General features: G+C 43.5%; 2 protein-coding genes across 6 annotated transcripts in view; one reads left to right on the forward strand and one right to left on the reverse strand.

Moving 5' to 3' along the window:
• The first annotated feature begins 45 nt into the window (after positions 1-45).
• GTF2E2 (general transcription factor IIE subunit 2) overlaps positions 46-18312 on the forward strand; it is a 31003-nt gene continuing 12736 nt past the window's right edge. For all 5 annotated transcript variants that reach the window (XR_010831221.1, XR_010831222.1, XR_010831220.1 and 2 more), the window contains exons 1-5: positions 46-208; positions 10964-11055; positions 11595-11702; positions 13441-13623; positions 14078-14171. Coding sequence is in view for 2 of the 5 variants with exons in the window: in XM_048049710.2 (XP_047905667.1) it covers positions 46-208; positions 10964-11055; positions 11595-11702; positions 13441-13623; positions 14078-14171 (640 nt within the window). In the remaining 3 variants the exon portion in view is untranslated. The remainder of the gene's footprint in view (positions 209-10963; positions 11056-11594; positions 11703-13440; positions 13624-14077; positions 14172-18312) is intronic.
• SMIM18 (small integral membrane protein 18) lies at positions 2313-9078 on the reverse strand. Its single transcript, XM_013179888.3, has 2 exons — positions 8863-9078; positions 2313-5146 (listed from the first exon to the last, which is right to left on the reverse strand). Exon 2 carries the CDS (start codon positions 5099-5101, stop codon positions 4808-4810), a length of 294 nt encoding a protein of 97 aa, XP_013035342.1. The 5' UTR covers positions 5102-5146; positions 8863-9078; the 3' UTR covers positions 2313-4807.

Consider the following 18312-nt stretch of genomic DNA (forward strand, 5'->3'; position numbering starts at 1 on the left):
CGAGCCTGATGCCTGCGCCCCTTCCTCTTCTCGCTGAGCAGAACTATGGATCCGAGCTTGCTGAGGGAGCGAGAGCTCTTCAAAAAGCGTGCCCTCTCCACGCCGGCGGTAGAGAAGCGCCCAGCGCCATCTTCTGACTCCTCGTCCTCAAAAAAGAAGAAAGCAAAGGTAGAGCAAGGTGGCTCATCGAGCTCGAAGCAGAACGCAGGTCGGTGAGAGTGGCCTGCGCCGTGCTGCTTTTGTGTTTCCTGCCTTTTTACTGGGTGTCTTACCGTGGATCAGCCTATCCGCGAGTTTTGCTTGTGGCTATAATCATTCTTTCTCTTAAATTGTCGCTTTTTACAAAGAAATCCAGTTGCACGATGTGAAAAAAAAAACTTTGGCTGCTTGGGTCAGGCCTCCTCCTGTCCGTTGCTGTTACTCGGCTGGAGGAGTTGCTGCTGCCAAAGCACCGCTTCGTGTCACGCTGGGGTTTGGTTTGTGGATGTCAGTGAATGCCAGGCCCCTAGGTCCTTCTGGTGAGAGAGTGCTGAAAACTTAATTCTGCCAGCTTCAAGTCAGGTAGCTGTGAGATGGATCTTGTAATTTATGCCGTGTCTGGCTGGCATACTGCGGCTAGCAGCCCTTCTCATTTTACTTGGGAACTATTCTCAGCTCACAAACACGGCTGTAGGTATCTGCCTGCCTTAGTCAGGAGTTGCCTCGTTCCCCTGGGGTGGTGGTGCTGACAAAGTGCCTCTTGAAACCAAACGAGTTCATAAAGCAGCACCCAAAGAGTGCGAACAAATGAAAGGCGCAGCAGGGAGAGGGCTTGTGTGTGCACAGCAGCCTGCTCTGCGTTTGCTTTTACTGTGTGAGAAGAGTAATTTGGGGGCCTTGCGAATAGTTCTCTGCAAGCCCTGGCACAGTTCTCTGATGCGCTCTGTTGGGCAAATTGGATGTCGGGAATTACTAAGATACAAAGTAATGCTGTTGTGCAAACCGCTTGCAGACTTGTGTTTTGGGTGCCATGTGTAGCTCACTTCTAAACTCTAAATGAAGCAATACAACTAAAAAGAGCAGTGAAGAATGTCAAGGACGATGGGAGGAGTGGAGCATCTTCTGTCCAAGGGGAAGAATAGCGAGTTTTTCTGACTTCCATTTTCAGAGCCCCTCAGGGCACCAAATAAAGTTATCAGCCAGACGTTTAAAATAAATCAGAGCAGGCCAGGTTTCCACTGTCCCTTTGCCATGCTGTCCTTTCCAAATAAAATCAAATTGTAGGTGGGATATCCTAAAGTGCACATCCAGAGGGAGGGGGGTTTACTGGGAAAGAGCGAGGGGCAGGCAGTCCAAGTGTGACTCTCGTCTGGAGGATTTGAGTAGCTATGTGACCAAGCAGCAGAATAAATAGAGAAAGTGTTGTTTCGTTTCTGCGGTTTTGTGGGGTGGGTATTTCTGCAAGTGCTTTTGCAGTTGTCAGATGATGAGCTTACACAGATAAAAGGTGTGGCTGTGAGGAAATGCACTTTATTTTTATGGTGCTGGCTTCGCTCCAAACAGTATCAGAAAGCTTTCAGGACTTTTCTAACATCTTTATGCACAATGAGTTCGGTCTCCTTTCAGTTTTCCCTGTAGAGTATTTACTAACTGCTGCAGAATCAGCAAGGGTGGAAGTAATGGAGAGTGAGCAAACCAGCTCTCTCCCTTGTATTCGTAGGGGCTGGTGCAGAACAAGTGTGCAGAGTGGCAAACGACAGAATGGGCCAAGCAGCCACAGGCAACACACGCGTTGCCCTGTGATGCTGCAGAGTCAAAGTCCTTTGCCTAAAACCCCATTTTTTTATTTGAATTGCCAGATCGCTAGGTACCTGTTGGGATATGCTCATGGCAGAGGGGGGCCTTGGGGAGGTGGAGTAAAAAGTGATGTTGGAGAATCCCCGAACCCCTGAAGAAGTGAAAACATAGAGGGTCCTTTCCAGTTTTGTTGTGTGGTGACCACAGAGATAATAAATAATGTTCCAGTGATTTTGTGTTAGCATCAATAGTCCCTGGGTGTGCAGAGCCTGCAAGTTCTCCGTCATTCTAGGACTCAGAGAACCTGCCCTTGACTCTTTTTTGGGATGGAGGGGCATTGTGACCATGCTAATCCTTGAGTGACCACATGGGTAAATCTAGCACGTGTCTGCAGATTTGTTGTGAGCTTTCCAGTGAGAATAGTTGTTACCAGAGCTGTCTAAAATTATTATGTGAACGAGTTACTTGACAAATTCAAAGCTGCCTTGTTTATTCAGTTCAGAATAGTAACAGGAAAATAAAGGAAATAGATCATATCTGTTTATTTCTTTTTATTGATCAACACTAAGTCTTTCTCTTGAGACCTTTGTGGCGGTGGTCCTGGCCATCAAGAGCTGAAATCTCCAGGAGCTGTGTCGCAGCCTTGCCTCTCTGGCTTAGTTCACGTGAGGGGAAGAATTCTCCTGAGGCTGTAGGGCTGCGCAAGGGGAGATCCTTGTCTTCTGCTCCTTGTGCAGACACCCAGCTTCCTGTGAAACCACTTAGCTGGAGAGGGTCCCGAGACTTCTCCATGTGTGTGCTTCCCGGGAAGGCACGAGGACACGAAGCCGGTGCAACGCGCTTGTGCTGCTCCTGCATGCTGCCTCCCCGCATGCAGGGCAGCGGTCAGGGGAGCGCTGCCGGTGGAAAGCAGTCCTGTTGTGTTTGGAGTGGGTGCTTTCAGGGAAGAGGTGCGTTAGTGCAGCGTGTCCCAACGGCTTCCATTGCCTCTCGTGAGCAGGACAGCAGTCTGTCAAATGCACAGCGCCCCAGTCCAGAGGACATCACGAATGGGACCTTCGTCACGTGTCTTGGGGTGACTCCTCGATTGTCTTGTAGCTGGGACGTCAGCTTCTGGTAATTGTGCTTGTAGTTTGATCGTAGCTGAAAGCATTCTTTGCGTACGGGGCTGACACCATTTGGTCTTGGTTAGTGTGCGGGAGATGAATGTTTGCGGTGATAGTGGTGTCGTTTTGTGACTGAAGAAGGGAGATTGCTCTTCCAGATTAATCACTGGAGCTTCCTGGTTACTGGTGGCCTGGGTACTGTCTGACTGCTGCTCGCCAACCAGGAAGAACATGAGTCAAATTAGCAAGTCCTTCAGCGTCCATGTCCACATCTTCTGTTGCTTAGGCATACGAAACCTGAGAGAGGGAGTTTATAAAAAAAAAACTTTTATCAGAAAAGTTTATCATTACAGGTACTGGCCATGGCACGGAGGTATTTCTAGCAGGGATAAAACTGCAGGATTGGTGTTGTAGCTTACTTGTTCATTTGGCCGTTAGGTGGGCTTTGTTTCCCTAATGTCAGGAGCATTATTTAGGTTTTATGTAGTTAAATATCTTGTCCCACGCCTACCTTTGGTCTGGTTGGGACATTTCTCACTGGCTTGCTTTTCTCTGCGTGTCCAGCAGTGAGGGACTTACTGGGTTGTACTGAGGGCTACGCATTTGGGCATCATCATTACAGCTGTAATTTGTAAAGGCAAAACTTTCGTCTTTTAAAAGCTATAGATGCCACGCAACACGGAAGGATGATGTGGTGAGCTAGAGGTAAAAGCCGATGGTCCAGGTTTTCTGTGGTCGGTTTGTGAGAAAGAGAGGTGTGAGGGGTCGAACTCTGGGATGCATCCGCAGGCTGCTGAACTTCTCTGAGGGTCTCTTGTGCAAAACAAAGCCACGTCTTGCTGCTCATCCATCCCACCATCTCTAGTGCAGGGATTATCGTGACGTGGCCTCCTCTGTGAAGCATGTGGACACCTGCAAACTGCGTGCTGGCTGGGAGGGAATGTTGTCGTTGGTGAGGGGAGATCTGCAGCCTGTCTGCTTGCGTTGTGGCAAGAACTCGTTCAGCTGCAGTTCAGCTTTGAAAAGCTGAGGTGGGGCTGACACGTCCAGCACGTCTGATTCCCTGTAGTGTCACAGGTGGCATAGAGGCAGCAGCCTTGGGACGGAAAGGTGACCCTGTTTCTTCCAGACCGTGGTCCTAAATTCAGTGTGCTTTTGTGGAAATAATAGGAGTTAAGATAGTGCAGTGTCATGACACCCAGAAGCTGGTAAACAGGTTGAATATGAAGGAAGGGGAGAGCAGTTCTCTGGAACTGGAGAAGGGAGGGAGAAGGGGTCAAATTGTACCACAGGAGGTTAGCAAAGACTATTTTAGGGATAAATTTCATGCTGGCTTGCTTTCCCCCCATCACCCTATTTTCTTAGAGCAAGGAACCTGCAGTAAGAGCTGCCAAAGGCAAGAACTCACACGAGCCCCCCTGTCTCATGGGATCTCCTGCCTTTAAACCCTGACGTTTCCTATCTTTCTTCCCCTCATCCCTTATATGTCTGTCTTGTGCCTGTATGGCTGACCTCAGTGGGAGGCCGGTGCTGTGCCATTGTGCTCTGTATGATCACATTGCTGAGCATTTCTATAAATGATTTTTTCCAGTTAAGCAACACCGTTTTATGCGTGTTAAGCAGCGTTTGTTCGTTCAGGTAGACAAGGATCTACTCTAGTAACTCAATATGAACAACAGAAATGCATTTAAAAACAAAGAATTTTTCTTCCACCATAACATTGCAACAGATCATCCTTTTGCTAAGCACTCAGAAAGCCTTTGCTAATTATTCAAGTTCACATCCAGAGATAAAATGGGAACTGCTGCTATTACATTTAAGTCCAAAAGAAACAAAAAAAACACATGGGACTTGCTCGTTGGTAAGGTACAAGAGGATTTGTTCAAGGTGTTAAACGTTGTTCAAGTGCTGATGATCAGTCCTTCCTACACCACCTCTGTTTCGCTCTTTCTGAAGCTGTTCATCATCGCCCTAACAGGGTTGGGTTCGTTCTCCAAGTCCTTCATAGTTTTGTTTTTCACACAGCAGCAACAGTCTAGCAGTTCGTAGAGGAATGCCAGCACCACCAGAGAGACGACAGTAAAGATGAATATGATCAGAATAACAAAGCAGGCAGTGTTCCAGTTATCGTGGAAGGGGTAAATTTTTTGCACTTGGAAGCCCAGGTACTGGTAAATGGATGTGGTCTCGTTCCAGTGAGTGGCGTTGAGGGTTGCCATTCTCGCAGAGTTGCCTTAACGTATTCCCTGTCACAGATTTGGGGGCTGAAACAGAAAACAAAGCTGTTGAGGGCTCTGTTGATCAAGAATATACTGTGATTTTTATCCCAAACTAGAAGAACTTTGTCTCAGACTGTCTGCTCACACCGCCTACAGTACATGGATTGTTGAATGGGTTTATTTGCTCACAAAAGTATCAGACCAAAATGTAAACTTTGTGACTTGTCTGCAACATTTGGTTCAGTGTGACTGTTCCATACATGCACAAAGTATGTAAGTTATTCTGAACTTAAACAGTTTTGTTTCTTTATTTCAAGTACCTGCAAAGACAAAGAGGTTACAAAGGTAATTTGAAGGTGTACAGTGGTTGCAACAACCGGTCTGCCCGTACTTCTGAAGCTTAGTATTTCTGTGCCGTGAAAGCTTGCTGCTATCTTTTGGCATTCCTGGAAAAACGGGAGATCATTTTGCCATCTCCCATAGCTGAGTGCTTAGGAGAACTTTCTGTATGTTAATATCGTTTGAATTTGTTTGCTTGTTTGGTTGTTTTTTGTTGGTTGGTTGGTTCCCTATTTGGCATAGAGAAAGAAAGCTTTTTAAAGAACGGATATATATAACTATCTTGGAGGATTTTTCCAAAGAATGGGGCTGAGCTTTCCCTTGTCCTTCTAGTTCACAAATACAATCTTGGTTTCTGAAAACTCATTTTGGATTTGCCTGTTAGTACAGACTCATTACCACTGCAAAACCTTTTTGACCTAAGAAGGCCGGACTTCCTGAGGTGTTCATTCCCCAGCTGTTCCTGCACATCTGGAAATCTCAGTCCATTTGTGGCCATTAGGAGAGGCAGAAGGAACACCCAACCCAACCCTTCCTGAGCTCTGCCTTCTTATTTTCATCTGCCGTCTCTGCTTAGCCACCAGGACAGGATCCTGTCTTTTGCCCAATGCCGTGTGCTTGGACCCAGGAGAAGACAAGACTGCTTTATGGTGTGGGGGAGAGAAAGTGAGAAGCTGGTTTCGGCAAATACAGCTTTGGCATGAGTGATATTGCTGTCAAGGCACGCAGTTTTAGAAAGGCCATTGCGTGAAAGCGTGAAAGCAAGCTGTGTCTCAGTAATTGGTGTAGTATTTCTAGAACACAAAAAGCAGTTGTGTCTGTCTCTGGATTTCTCTGTGGGTTATGGCAGATGAGGTGTTTGGCAATAAGAGCTTTACAGTTGTGTGTCTCTTTTTTGGTTTCCTTCTTTCTCTGGCTTTGTCTCCCAAAACAGAAGGAACTTACACTACTTCTGGTATATAGTCTATGAAGTAATAAAAAATATATCTGAGGAGCTACAGTAACTCCTGGTTATCTGGCCTAGCATACTGGAGGATACTGTCATGGCCTTTGGGTCCCTCAGGCAATTATTTCTTTCTGGAGTCTTATTTCCATGCCTCAATGAAAGATTTTTGCTTTGAACAGAAAGCAAAAAGTAAAAATGTTTCTATCTTTGTTACAAAATAGTCCTGGTTACCCACATGTAGTTTAATTTCATTCAATAATTAAAACTACAGAACCAAGGGGCAACGCCAGTGTTTTGTTCGTTAAGCTGTGCTCACAGATAATGCTTTAATGAACCTTGCATAGCCTAGAAATAATTCTGCAATCAGCCTGTTTAGCAAGTGACAACCAGAAAATGCCTAAATAAACAAGAAGCGGCAAAGGAGAAGTGTGATGGGGTCTGCTGAAGCAGGTTGCTTAAAGCAGTTCAATCATCTGTCATTATTTAATAATAAAATAAATGGTGTTAATGAAAACCAGAATGATGCGGCCAAGCCAGCTTGCCATGCACATCTTATTTTAATCATTCAACTGCTATACATTTTGCTCTTCATCCTTCCATCTCTTTATCCTTCCATCTTTACTGGAGTTAATTGAAACGGACCAGCTTTGTTGGTGAGAAGAGGGCCTGGCGTTAGCCTTTGATATTTACTGGAGGAGTTGCAGCAACTTACCCTTTCTTCTGTTAAATTTGTAAATGAATGCACAAATTTGTAAATGAATGCACAAAGTAAAACTGAAATGGATAGGATTAATTAATCTTTATATATATATAGATAGATAGATACATATACACACACGGAAGTTTGTATAGCAAATCCAAGCTAAAAATGTCAGTGAGTTGAGTTGGGTCTGGCTTTGAGAGACAGGTTTGGTTTGGTCATGGTCTAGGCAGGACACTCAGCTGGCTTGTTTCACAGGGGATGGAGCTAAATTCAAGGGAGTTCTTGAAGGGGTGGTCTGAGGAAATGAAAATCAGTGAGAGAGGAGGCTGAATAAAAGGATTTGGAGTCGCTTTTGAGGGATAACTAACACAAGCAAGATTTAAATATATATTTTAAATGGCAAGAGGATATCCTCGGAAGAACATAGGGGATTTTTGTTTTGAACCTTTTGAACAGATTTCTGAGATGGGATTTTGTTGGCATCATTACTGATAAATTCACTCACTCTGTAAACACCAGGTACAACAATTATCTTATTCTATCGATAAGAAATACCGTATTTTCAGCAGTATCAATGGAAATCAAGCTCTGGGACCACCGGAGGGGCTGGGCACGCTTGTGTCGCATAGCGACGACCCGTTCCTAGCCCGGCACGCTGCCCAGCCACCGGCTCTGGAGGTGAGGTGAGAGGAGAGGAGCTGCTCCTGCAGGGCTGGCTGCTGCCACCATTAGGGCTCTGCCTGCGTACCTGGGGAGGCTGAACTGAACTGAACGGCTGAGCCGGTGCTCCCCCAGGGTGGTGGTCAGCTCAGGCTTGGCTGGGGCGAGGCAGGCAAGTAGCAGCTGCTCCTGGCTGTCGTCGCTACTGCACCAGACCAAAGTAGCGCAATTTAAATTCATATTGTAAGCCAGTCTGATCTGCATGCGGTTGGGCTACCCAGAATTGAGTGAGTTAAATGTTTAATGAACTGGGTTCTCTAATATCTATGTGGGGATTTAATTTAAAAGTATCCTCCTTCCCAGGTGCTGCAGGAAAGCAGCTTTATTTGAAATCATATGCATGGAGCAGAGGGAAATGACTGGCAAAAAATCATTTCAATGCAGTACGGAGGAAGTCCTGTTCGAGAAACCACCGAATAGACATCTTGGGGTGATGGCATTTACAAATCAGCTGGATTATAACCTCTTTGTGTTGGATTGATCAGTGCTCCGATCTGTACAATGATGATAATACGCAAAGGGGTTTTCTTCCTACCCTAACAGACCGGTTTCTGGAACACGTTTTTAGCACATCCATGAACACGCATCTGTTTTAGCCGGTGTAATTGATGAGGTTTACAGAATACCCTCCTGGGAGACACATTCTCAAATTTCAGCTTTAACAGTCTATTTTAATTTTTTAAGGAAAATCCTTTCACTGTCATTTCCGCAAAACCATACGGAATCAGTTATAAGGAAGTGAGGCTGCAGAAAACAAGCGGCCTCCCCAGTAAGCATCAAATCCATTTTGTTTACTGAATCTTGGCTCGTTGTGTTAGCTTTTCCGTAAGATGGAGCGGTCATCAATTTTCCATTAGCACACAGATGGTGAAAGTGCCTGCCTGATAGTGCAGGACGAGCTCCTCTGTGTTCAGCAGAATAAAATCCTGCTACATCTAGAGAAAAATCACCCTGATCCTAAGAAGCTTTTTACAGCCTTGCATGTTACAGGCATATTTTCCTGCAGTCATCAAGACAAACCGAAGACAACGTTAGAAAATGATGCACACCTACCTCTTGCCTGAAAGGATGCTGAAAGAGCGCCGTGCCGTTCCCTGTTTTAATGCAGCCTATGGCACAGCTAAGATGGAGCTTCCCTGCGATTGGCCAGCGCATGGTGCTGCTGACAACTTCCTTTGTGCTCATTTGCATCAAGCCCTCAACCCCGGGAGGAAATTATTCACAAACTGGACTTTTGCTGCGTAGATTAGGAAGCTGCCTCTCCCCGACTCGTTATTTTCAGGATGCTTTTGTGCGTGTTGGGCTCGGTAGCTGAGGAGCGCACGGGGGCGCGCTGGTGGCCGTGCACCGCGCTGCTCTGCACTGGAAGGCAGCCGATCAGACCGTGACGTTGGAAGCGTTAACATCCGCAGGCTCCAGCCTCACAGCCTGCCCAGACTGACTTGTCAGGAGCTGTGGCGTGCCGTAGCCAGGCCGATTAAACAAGATAATCTTCTTGATGCAATTGACAGAACAAATACGTGATAAGTCGCCTTAGCTGTTTGTTCTAGCTCCTGATTTTTACTTCAATTGCTTCAGACTTGCCGTTACACGTTGCAAAATTTCCTTCAGATAAATTTTTAATGTTAAAAGGGGATCCTGTGGGGAAAAATCCCCAAAGGCTAGACTTCTAGGGGGAGCTGGCTTTTGTTCTTCTCACTTAATTTGGTAACCAGAATAAAATGTTCTTATGTAGCTGGAGTTACACTGATTGTCCTGCGTTAATTTTAGAATTGTTACATGGCAGTGTAATGCCTCTAATACAGCATCATGTAATCGCTTGGGAATTAGCAGTTGCCAAGTTTTAGATTTGACAAGCTTTGCTTCAGCATTAGCCTTTTACTACACTAGCACCAGTTTCCATCTGAGTTTTCACCAAAATTACCAGAAGTAGATTTGTTTGAAAGCTGACTACATCCAAAATTCCCACTTCATGTTGCCTTTTATTACCAACTTACAGATCAACTAAGAAGAAGGCCGAGGTGCTGTGGGAGAGACATTGACAAAATTCAGATGAATCATGGTGACTTTGGAAACTTAATTTGCAATTTCCTTGGAACTTAGCAAGGGCATCGACATTTAACCACAGTGAACAGCGTGGCAAAGACTTTGCTTAGCAGCTCTGCCTGGCACCCACTGCAGCCTCTGTCTCGGCTAAGGCACTTCCATTGTTCTTTCTGTCCCTCAACCTATTTTTCACAGAAGTAACAGGAACTCAGTATCTCTGAGATCTCAACTGTCTGGTCAAATTTAATTTAATCAACAATGGATTTTAAAAACTCCTGTGGTGACAAAGAGGGGACTTTCCTTTTTCTGGAATAGTTGAAATTCTGAAAAGCTGTTGCTCTTAAGTTTGAACAACGTTATGCTGGTAATGGACCTGTGGCTTTTGGTAGTGGTTTGTGGATATTCCTATTTAATGTACCATGTTACGCAGTTAATAAAACTCATTAACTCAGCCTTGCAAGAATTTTTGAAACTTTATGCAGTAACAGACCTCATGATACGTTCAGATAGAGCCAGACCTGGCAGCAGAAGGGATGCTTAATTGTTGTTTCAGTGATGCAGCACGCCAAGTGAAGCAATTTGAATTTATGATTTTTTGATAAGATTTCCCCTAGAGCTAGTTTCAAAACAAACAAACTGAAAACCAAGCCCATGACAACAAATACAACCTTACTTTACTTGGGGTGCGCTAACTGAAATAAGTGGTGCTTTCTGCTCCTACTCAGCGTTATGAAGCTATCAGCAGCGATAATCGTGGGGCACAGATGAAGTGTGTTATTTCAGCATGAATTAAGGTAGCATAAATGATTATGGTATGTTAAACCACAGAATTAAACGTGTGCTCTTAGGATATTAACGCTGCCGTTGCTTGCTGTTTTTTTAAAGCTCAAGTCCCAATACCTTCATGTTTATGGAGGTCTGCTCAGAAGTGTTCCACACCCAGCGTGCTTATAACACTGAGCCCTCCAAGGATGACTGTGCCTGGAACACGCGTTTCTGTTCATCACTGTGCTCCTGAGGGGCTGTGGAGCTAGAGTCTATCGAGGTGTTGTTGAAACCATTGTTTATTTGTGGTTTTGTTTTTTTTTTTTTTTTTCTCCTGTTGTAGATCACAGCAATGGATCATTTAACCTGAAAGCCCTTTCAGGAGGCTCTGGCTACAAGTTTGGAGTCCTTGCTAAGATAGTGAATTACATGAAGGTACAGTGGTTTGATGTAAAAGTATAATGGTTGGAAATGTTTTAGTTACGTATTCTCCTCTGGTAGCTAAACGATGCTGAGTGTTTCAGTCTAAAATTCTTTTACTGAATTTCAAGAAACTAGTTTGTTAAATTTAAAATGCTCTCTGTAAAACAAAGCATCCAGTACATTGTTTTGTTACTGGAATCCCAATTATTCCAGGTCAACGTAAAACCAGGAGAATGGTTTTTATTTGCATTAGAAATAGGAATTGGAAGATGTTGCCAGCTTGTAGGATTCATGAGCTATTTATCAAAGTAACTTGTAATTTGGTGCTTGACAAATTATTTTGTTCCTGATCTCAGCTGGTACTAACAATTTTTTTGCTCGTTCTCAAAAACCCTACGTTATCCCACTTTTATAGAAGTTGTAAATTATGCTTTTTTATGCTTTTTTAATGCCTTTTTAATGCTTTTTATGCCAATTTTTGTTACTTTACGATAGTTGAATTGCTGAATAAAGAAGTACAAATCACTGATAGAGGCTGTTTACTTTTCCAGACTCGGCACCAGCGTGGTGATACGCATCCATTAACCCTAGAAGAGATTTTGGATGAAACACAGCATTTAGATATTGGACTCAAACAGAAGCAATGGTTAATGAGCGAGGTAAAGAAAAGTTTAGATTTTAATAGAGATCAAAGGATAATGATAAACCTGAACTATACAGATTTATTTAATTACAGACTCTATAAATATAAAAGTTCTTCTTTGAGAAACTGCATTGATTCACGTTTCTGTCTTGTGCCTCCTGCTATTGAAATAACTCTGAAATGAAAGCTCTTCTGACATTTTTAAGGAGCAGTTAGAATTACTGCACAAAGAGTAAGTTTTATGTCCAATGAATTTATTCGTTACTAATTTTGTATACTCAAATTGTTTTTCTCAAGGAATTTCTTCGTAAAAAAATCAAAGCAGAGAGTTCTTCCAGTGTCCAGGATGTTAAATTAACTGAACAAAAGGAGTTTGGCACAAAATTCATAGACTTACAGTTCTTTGTTATTTACTGAAATGAAGAATTCTGATGCGAAATCCATGTTTGGAATTGGGGGGTGATAGATCGCAAAGTTCATTAGTCTCACGCTGTATGCTAGGTGTCCTTCCTACAGAGTTGTTGTAACTTGCCACTATGTCCATCTTCATGCTTAATTGATCTGAATGTCTTAATGGGATTTCAAGACTAATAAACCAACAAAATAACCGTATTTGGTATTTATACTTTATCTGGGTTTGCTCATATCATATTTAAAACCCTTGCAACAAAGTAGTAAAGGCTGTTGATGCATGGGGAAAAAACCTCTGTGTAGTAAAACTAGGCTGGTTTTAACTAATACAGCCTGTAGCATTCCTTTGGTACCAGTGCTAATACTCTGGGGTACAGAAATCTCCAATCCAGCAATGCTGTTACCATGAAAAATCGGCTTCGTTGAAAACTTTGAAGGGTAGCTCCAGGTTGTTTCTGTAATTAATCAGAATATCAAGTCTGAACCAAAGAGCTCTTCCCAGGAAGTTTACATAAAGTTACCACTGAGTTGCTACTGGGTAAGAAAAGGTGAACGAACATCCCGCAGTGCCAAATTTAGTTACCTTTTCTGTTACAGGCGTTTTCTCCCTCCTTTCTTCTTTCTGTGTCTCTTCTCTTTCTCCTTTCAGGGTCAGGCTGGCATCTGCAGAAGAAACTAAGTAGAGTTGCCCTCTGTTACAGGTGAACTTCCATTATGGTACTGGCTGCACAGCAAAACTGATTCGGAGCATATCTTAAATCATTTCAATTGTCCATGAGCTTCTGGTCAGCTTCACTCAAGCTGGCATCATAAGTAAAATCCTGCTGTGCAGGAGGTCTGCTCTTCTCAATTTCTTCTACAGCTGCTGGTGCCAATTGACAGCAGTTGGGGAAGACTGACTCCTGTTTTGTTCATCCCAGGGTAATGCCTTTCACGTTCATAACATGCATATGACCCGATTTTGACATGCTGAGTTGTCTGTTTGCACTCTATATTCAGCCAAAGCACTTTTTTTTTTTGCATTCCATCCTTTTTTTATTTTCATTACTTTCTCAAAAAGGAACATGTGCGGCTTTCTGCCATAAGAGGCTTCATGGACCTTCAATCCCAAGGGCATTAAGTGAATGATGCTAAGCCTCCTTTGGTGCTTTGTGCTTCATGTTGCGGTGAATTACACCTAGGCTGGATCTAAGATCCAGGGGTTTAAAATCCGTTTCAAACTCAAACCTCCAAACTGGCAGCTCTAACGTGGCTGATGTGTTTGTAGCTGTTGAAAATCATACTAGAAAAATGTACTAGTGTGCACTCTTTTTCAGGTTTTAAAGTTGATGTTCCTATTACAGGCTCTAGTCAACAATCCGAAAATAGAAGTTGTAGATGGGAAGTATGCTTTCAAACCTAAGTACAACTTGAAAGATAAAAAGGCTCTGCTCAGGCTCCTGGACAAGCATGACCAGCGAGGGCTGGGAGGAATCCTTTTAGAAGATATTGAGGAAGGGCTACCCAATGCACAGAAAGCCATAAAGGTGAGTGAACCTGCTCTAGTTAGGTTCTCAGAGGGGACACGGAGGCTAAGAGAGAATTTTGTCGTGAGTTATTTCTGTTCTTTAGATAACTCAAAACCTATTTCAGAAGGTCGAATAGCTTTTTCTGGACATCATTCTTTACTTTCAGATTTGGCCTGATGTCTCAGCACAGCTGTCAAAGTTCTTTCCCCCAAAAGGCGCTTGATCTCCCATGGTGCAACTGAAAGCATTTAGTGGTGCTTTTATCCCTTGATCTCAGCCCCCTGTATCTCGTCTTTGCTTTATTAGTGCACTTATTGACAATGTCACCTTTGGATGCTTTTTGTTGCAGGTTACTTTGCTGCTTCTCTGGTTGATCTTTTTGTAGCACAAATCTGGGTCTGTTGTTCAAGCTGGAATCCCTGTGCTTGGAAATGAAGTGATTTTGAGTTCTTCTTTTGTGTTTGTTTTCGAGGCTTTAGGGGACCAGATCATCTTTGTTAATCGCCCTGATAAGAAGAAAATTCTTTTCTACAATGACAAGAGTTGTCAGTTTACTGTGGATGAAGGTAGGTGTTTGTTTACATGTTTCCATGATAGTTAATTAGCATTCATCTTAGGCAGCTGTGTGTATGTATAAGCAGTCTTTTAATGTCATAATCAAATCTTAGGTATATCCAGATTCAGTCAGTAGAAGGGTTTATATTAACACAAGGCTAACAAAAGTAATGAGCAAGTGAGTTCAGAGGTAATAGCCTCTGATTTATATTGGATACATGGCAGCAGGAACCCAGCAATTCAAGTGTAAGTATGACAGAAAAGACCAAAAGTCACCTGCCTGTGACTTAAATGGCATCTGACATCTTGCTGCCTAAAGGGCAGCCAAAAAACAAAGGAATTCCTTCTGGGTTTAAGTTTGCTCTTTTTTTCCAGCTTATAAATCTTGTGTCTTTCGTTGGTGAATGCGATGAGGTACCAGGAATGGAACAGAAGGAAAAAGCAGACAGGGAGGGGATGTGAGCAGAAGTACTGAGAAGGGGCAGTTGACAACTGGGAGGGCAGTGTAGGTGTGGGGTACTGCTGCTTCCTAGAGCTGGGAGTGGAAATTAATTACGCAAATTGGGATGTGTTGCAATAATGACATTTATGCCAACATCAGATACTTGTAAGTACAGAAGGGAGAAGGCAATCCCTGGTAAAAGACCAGGGATTTTAAATTTTAAACAACTCAAGGACACTGAACACTTACTGTTGTTCACTTGTTCACAAGCCATATAAAGCCATCTTATCGTAGAAGGAAAGAGTTGTAGAAACTTCGGCTGCTCTACTTGCAGGACCATAGGAATGGAACATATAGGATCATACAGGAACAAGATATAAAGCTCTTAGTCTTTGAATAGCTCAGAGAGACCCTATTTTAACTAGGATTGAGCAACTTATTTGTTACGTACCACATTTGTACACTCAGTAATAATAGCTTTCTTCCACAAAGATAATTTAGTAGATGTCACCTACAGCACCTAAAAGTATAAAAATAGTTTCAAAATATTTGAGTCTCTTTTAAACCATAATTTCTGGCATTTCTTCCTAGTGGGAGCCCAAACTATATGTGAAATGCAGAATCGTAAGCCTCAATCTGCCTTTAGTGGGGAATTTGTAACCTCCCAAATGCCTGCAGTTTTACCATTAACACTGTCATCTTGTTCAGATTGGGTTTCTTCAGTCCAACAGCCCACGGCTTTTAGGGATCCTAGCTTTGCCAAAACCTTTAGAAATCAGCTCTATTGCAGTAGACAAAGCTTTTAAGTTTTTAGCAGCTACTGGTTGTGTTACAGTCACAATTGCTGATCATTTCTTCTTTTGTACCTTTTCCAGATAATTGGCACCCAGCCAGTCTAAAAGGGTTAGCAGAGCAGATCTCTATTCTAGTGCTCTTAGTTTGTAATAACTCCAAGATTAACTGTGAAATTTAATAAAAGAACCCGTTTTATTAAGAAGTAGCAAAGGAAATCTGCCAACTCTGTCAGGGAGCCAGTAAAAATCCAAGGCTGTTCGTATGCAATGTATTATATTTTAGCACGTCCAGCACTGATCCATCAGTGGTTAGGAACAAGTAGTGCAGCCCATTGCTGAGAAAGAGGCGGAAAGGTTAAAAAGTTTTTTTAAAAAAAAAAAAAAAACACAAAAAAAATGAAACTAAATGTTTAAGCTGGCTGGCTCAATCTCCCAGCGAGGAAGGCATTAAAGTCTCTAGTGTCTAATGAAGGGACCACTAATGTGCAATGTGCTCGTAGTTCAAGGTGGCCTTGCTTTCTTTCATCCGCAGGTGGCAGCATGTTCCCATCTGATCAGAAAGTGATTTTTTTTTTGTTCTGTTCCTGCTGTTTTCTTGCTTTTCTTGTCACGCGGAAGATAATGCTTTGTTCTGAGAGAGGGGGGGCAGAATCCTTTCTCTTTTGTGAACGTTGTGATCTGCCTGCGTATGCCACAACTCTTGAAACATCCCTGAGTGGGTTCACTTACTTATTGCAGCTGGAATGGGTCCTTTTTTCAACCATGTTATCCTGTGATGAGGAAAACCCATCCTTCCAGAGCAATTTCGCTCTGAGATTCTCTCCAGGGCACTACAAGCATGTCTGTTAGGGAGTCCGTGGCAGAATTGTCTGCGTACAGGATGAGTTATGACACGTTCCTGCATTAGCAGTGCTATTTCAGCTCATTATCTCCAGCAATGTTAAAACGAGATTTTAGAAGACTGCAATATAAGCCTTGAAGCGTTGTCAAGGCTCTTTGATCTAGCAACTGATGACAGTTCAAAATATGTTTCTAGTTTAATGTTTATCCTTAGAAATAAGGGCTCTGCACTGCTCAGTGCATGATTCTGCTGTGTGGCACACTCCAGTTTTGAACACATGCTGGCTGGGATTACTGTCCTCTAAAAGTTCCTCTCCCCTCGCTGTCTGAGCTCCACCAGCCATCAGCAGAGAAAGAGGAGCTGCTGGGGCAGTTTGGAGGTTGCTGTCTAAAGTAGTGGGAGGAACTGTTTCCTGGCAGTGCCTACCTCTGCCCTGACTGCAGTCGTTTTAATGGCTGAACGAGCTTTTCTTTCTCCCCTTTGGAAAATAAATCCCGGTGTATTTCAGCACTGGTGCAGCACCTATATCGTGATCTCCAGGGTACTGGAGAAGGTATGCGTAGTGAGGAACAGCTTTTGTTCTTCCTTTTCTGTGATTAGCCAAAGAAGGTTCAGATTGCATGTGTTCCTCCATCGTGACTTCCTGACTAATTAATCTTCTGTCAGTAATGTGTAGCTGAACGGGTTTATAAAAGCCAGGCTGGATTTCAGGTGCTTCAGCCAAGTAAAGCACTGCCTTTTTGTGCTGGGGCTAAGCAAGCACTTTGCATGTGAACCAAGCTTTTACCGTGGGGCTGAATACTGAAACGCCAGTCCGATTGCTTCACTACTAGAGATGATGTCTTTCACGTCTGAAGGCAATATAGGAAATACTGTAATGCCTAAAAAGGTGGATACTTAGTAATTACATGTGTTGTTCTTCCTAAGTGCCTTTGAAGAGATTTAAAGAATGGCTAAAGCCTCTTCAATTTAACAGTACAAAAATTGCTGAGGATCAGTGAGGACTTAGGGCTTTGAATTCCAAGACGGTCCAGGGGCACCTTTTCTGTCTGGTACAAATCTAGTACTGTACTCCCTGGGACTGCTGTGGAGCAGGACTCCATCTTCCCTGCTGCTCTTTGTTTCTTCCCTTCTGTCCTCTCCACAGAAATGTTGTTGTCTGTTCTTGTCCTGTGCTCAGGTTTTAGTTCAGCTCAGTGAAGACTTTTAAGCTGTTTCTGATCTCTGACAGATTTTATTACCGGTATGGTACAGAAGTTTATCTCCAGGAGCCATCTCAGCCTTTTTGCGAGAGCAGGTGAAGCAGTCAGAGCTGCAGGATAAACTACACTGAAGTCACTGTGCAGCCACTTACCCATGACACTGTTTCCCATATGTAAGCATTTATAGAAAGAGTGTGTTGGAGCAGAATTGCTCAGGGAATGTTGGTGCAAACTGCTTTCATATATGAGGCCCCCCATGCAGTAAAGTTGCAGGAACATCCTTACCCCTCAGGTATTTCAGAGAGAGAAGCCATTTGTAAAACCTTTGTTATGCTGCCCTCTGCTTTGCTCTGTGCTTGTTACACTGGTCCAAGCTCTTTGTTTTAAGTCTGTGCGTGCAGACAGCTCGATGCTAGAGATGTTAGCAAGCATCTGAACTGGCCTTTCACTCAGCCTGCTGTGGCACTCCAGGTCTCGGTCCCTCTTCTCCTTACTCGAGAGACCAGGAGTTAGTGACCTGGAGGAGCAAGGGAGCAGCCTGTGAGTTGTGCTAGTTCTGTCTAGCTTCTGAATTGAAATATTTTAGTGGTCAAATTGCAAGATACTGCATACAGGATTTGTTTGTTCAGGGTGCGATGACCACAGCTTGCTGCCTGTGCTGGAAAAGACTGCATTTCCATTAGGACTTAAGAGCTCTCTGCAGAAAACACGTGTCCTTTAGGGATCACAGCACCTGCGTAGCTTTGGTCAGAAACTCTTTGGAAATTTCTCTGTAGGGGATTTTTTCTGGGCTCTGTCTTGTCATAACAGCCCAAGCGGCAGGAGGAATTGTCAGCCTGTCCGAATGCAGCCTGCTGTGGTCAGATGAAGCTT

The sequence above is a fragment of the Anser cygnoides genome, chromosome 4, assembly GCF_040182565.1.
Source record: "Anser cygnoides isolate HZ-2024a breed goose chromosome 4, Taihu_goose_T2T_genome, whole genome shotgun sequence".
Taxonomy (NCBI): Eukaryota; Metazoa; Chordata; class Aves; order Anseriformes; family Anatidae; genus Anser; species Anser cygnoides.

Excerpts from the sequence above, each read along its gene's own strand:
- SMIM18 (XM_013179888.3), bottom strand. The coding sequence starts at position 5,101 with ATGGCAACCCTCAACGCCACTCACTGGAACGAGACCACATCCATTTAC.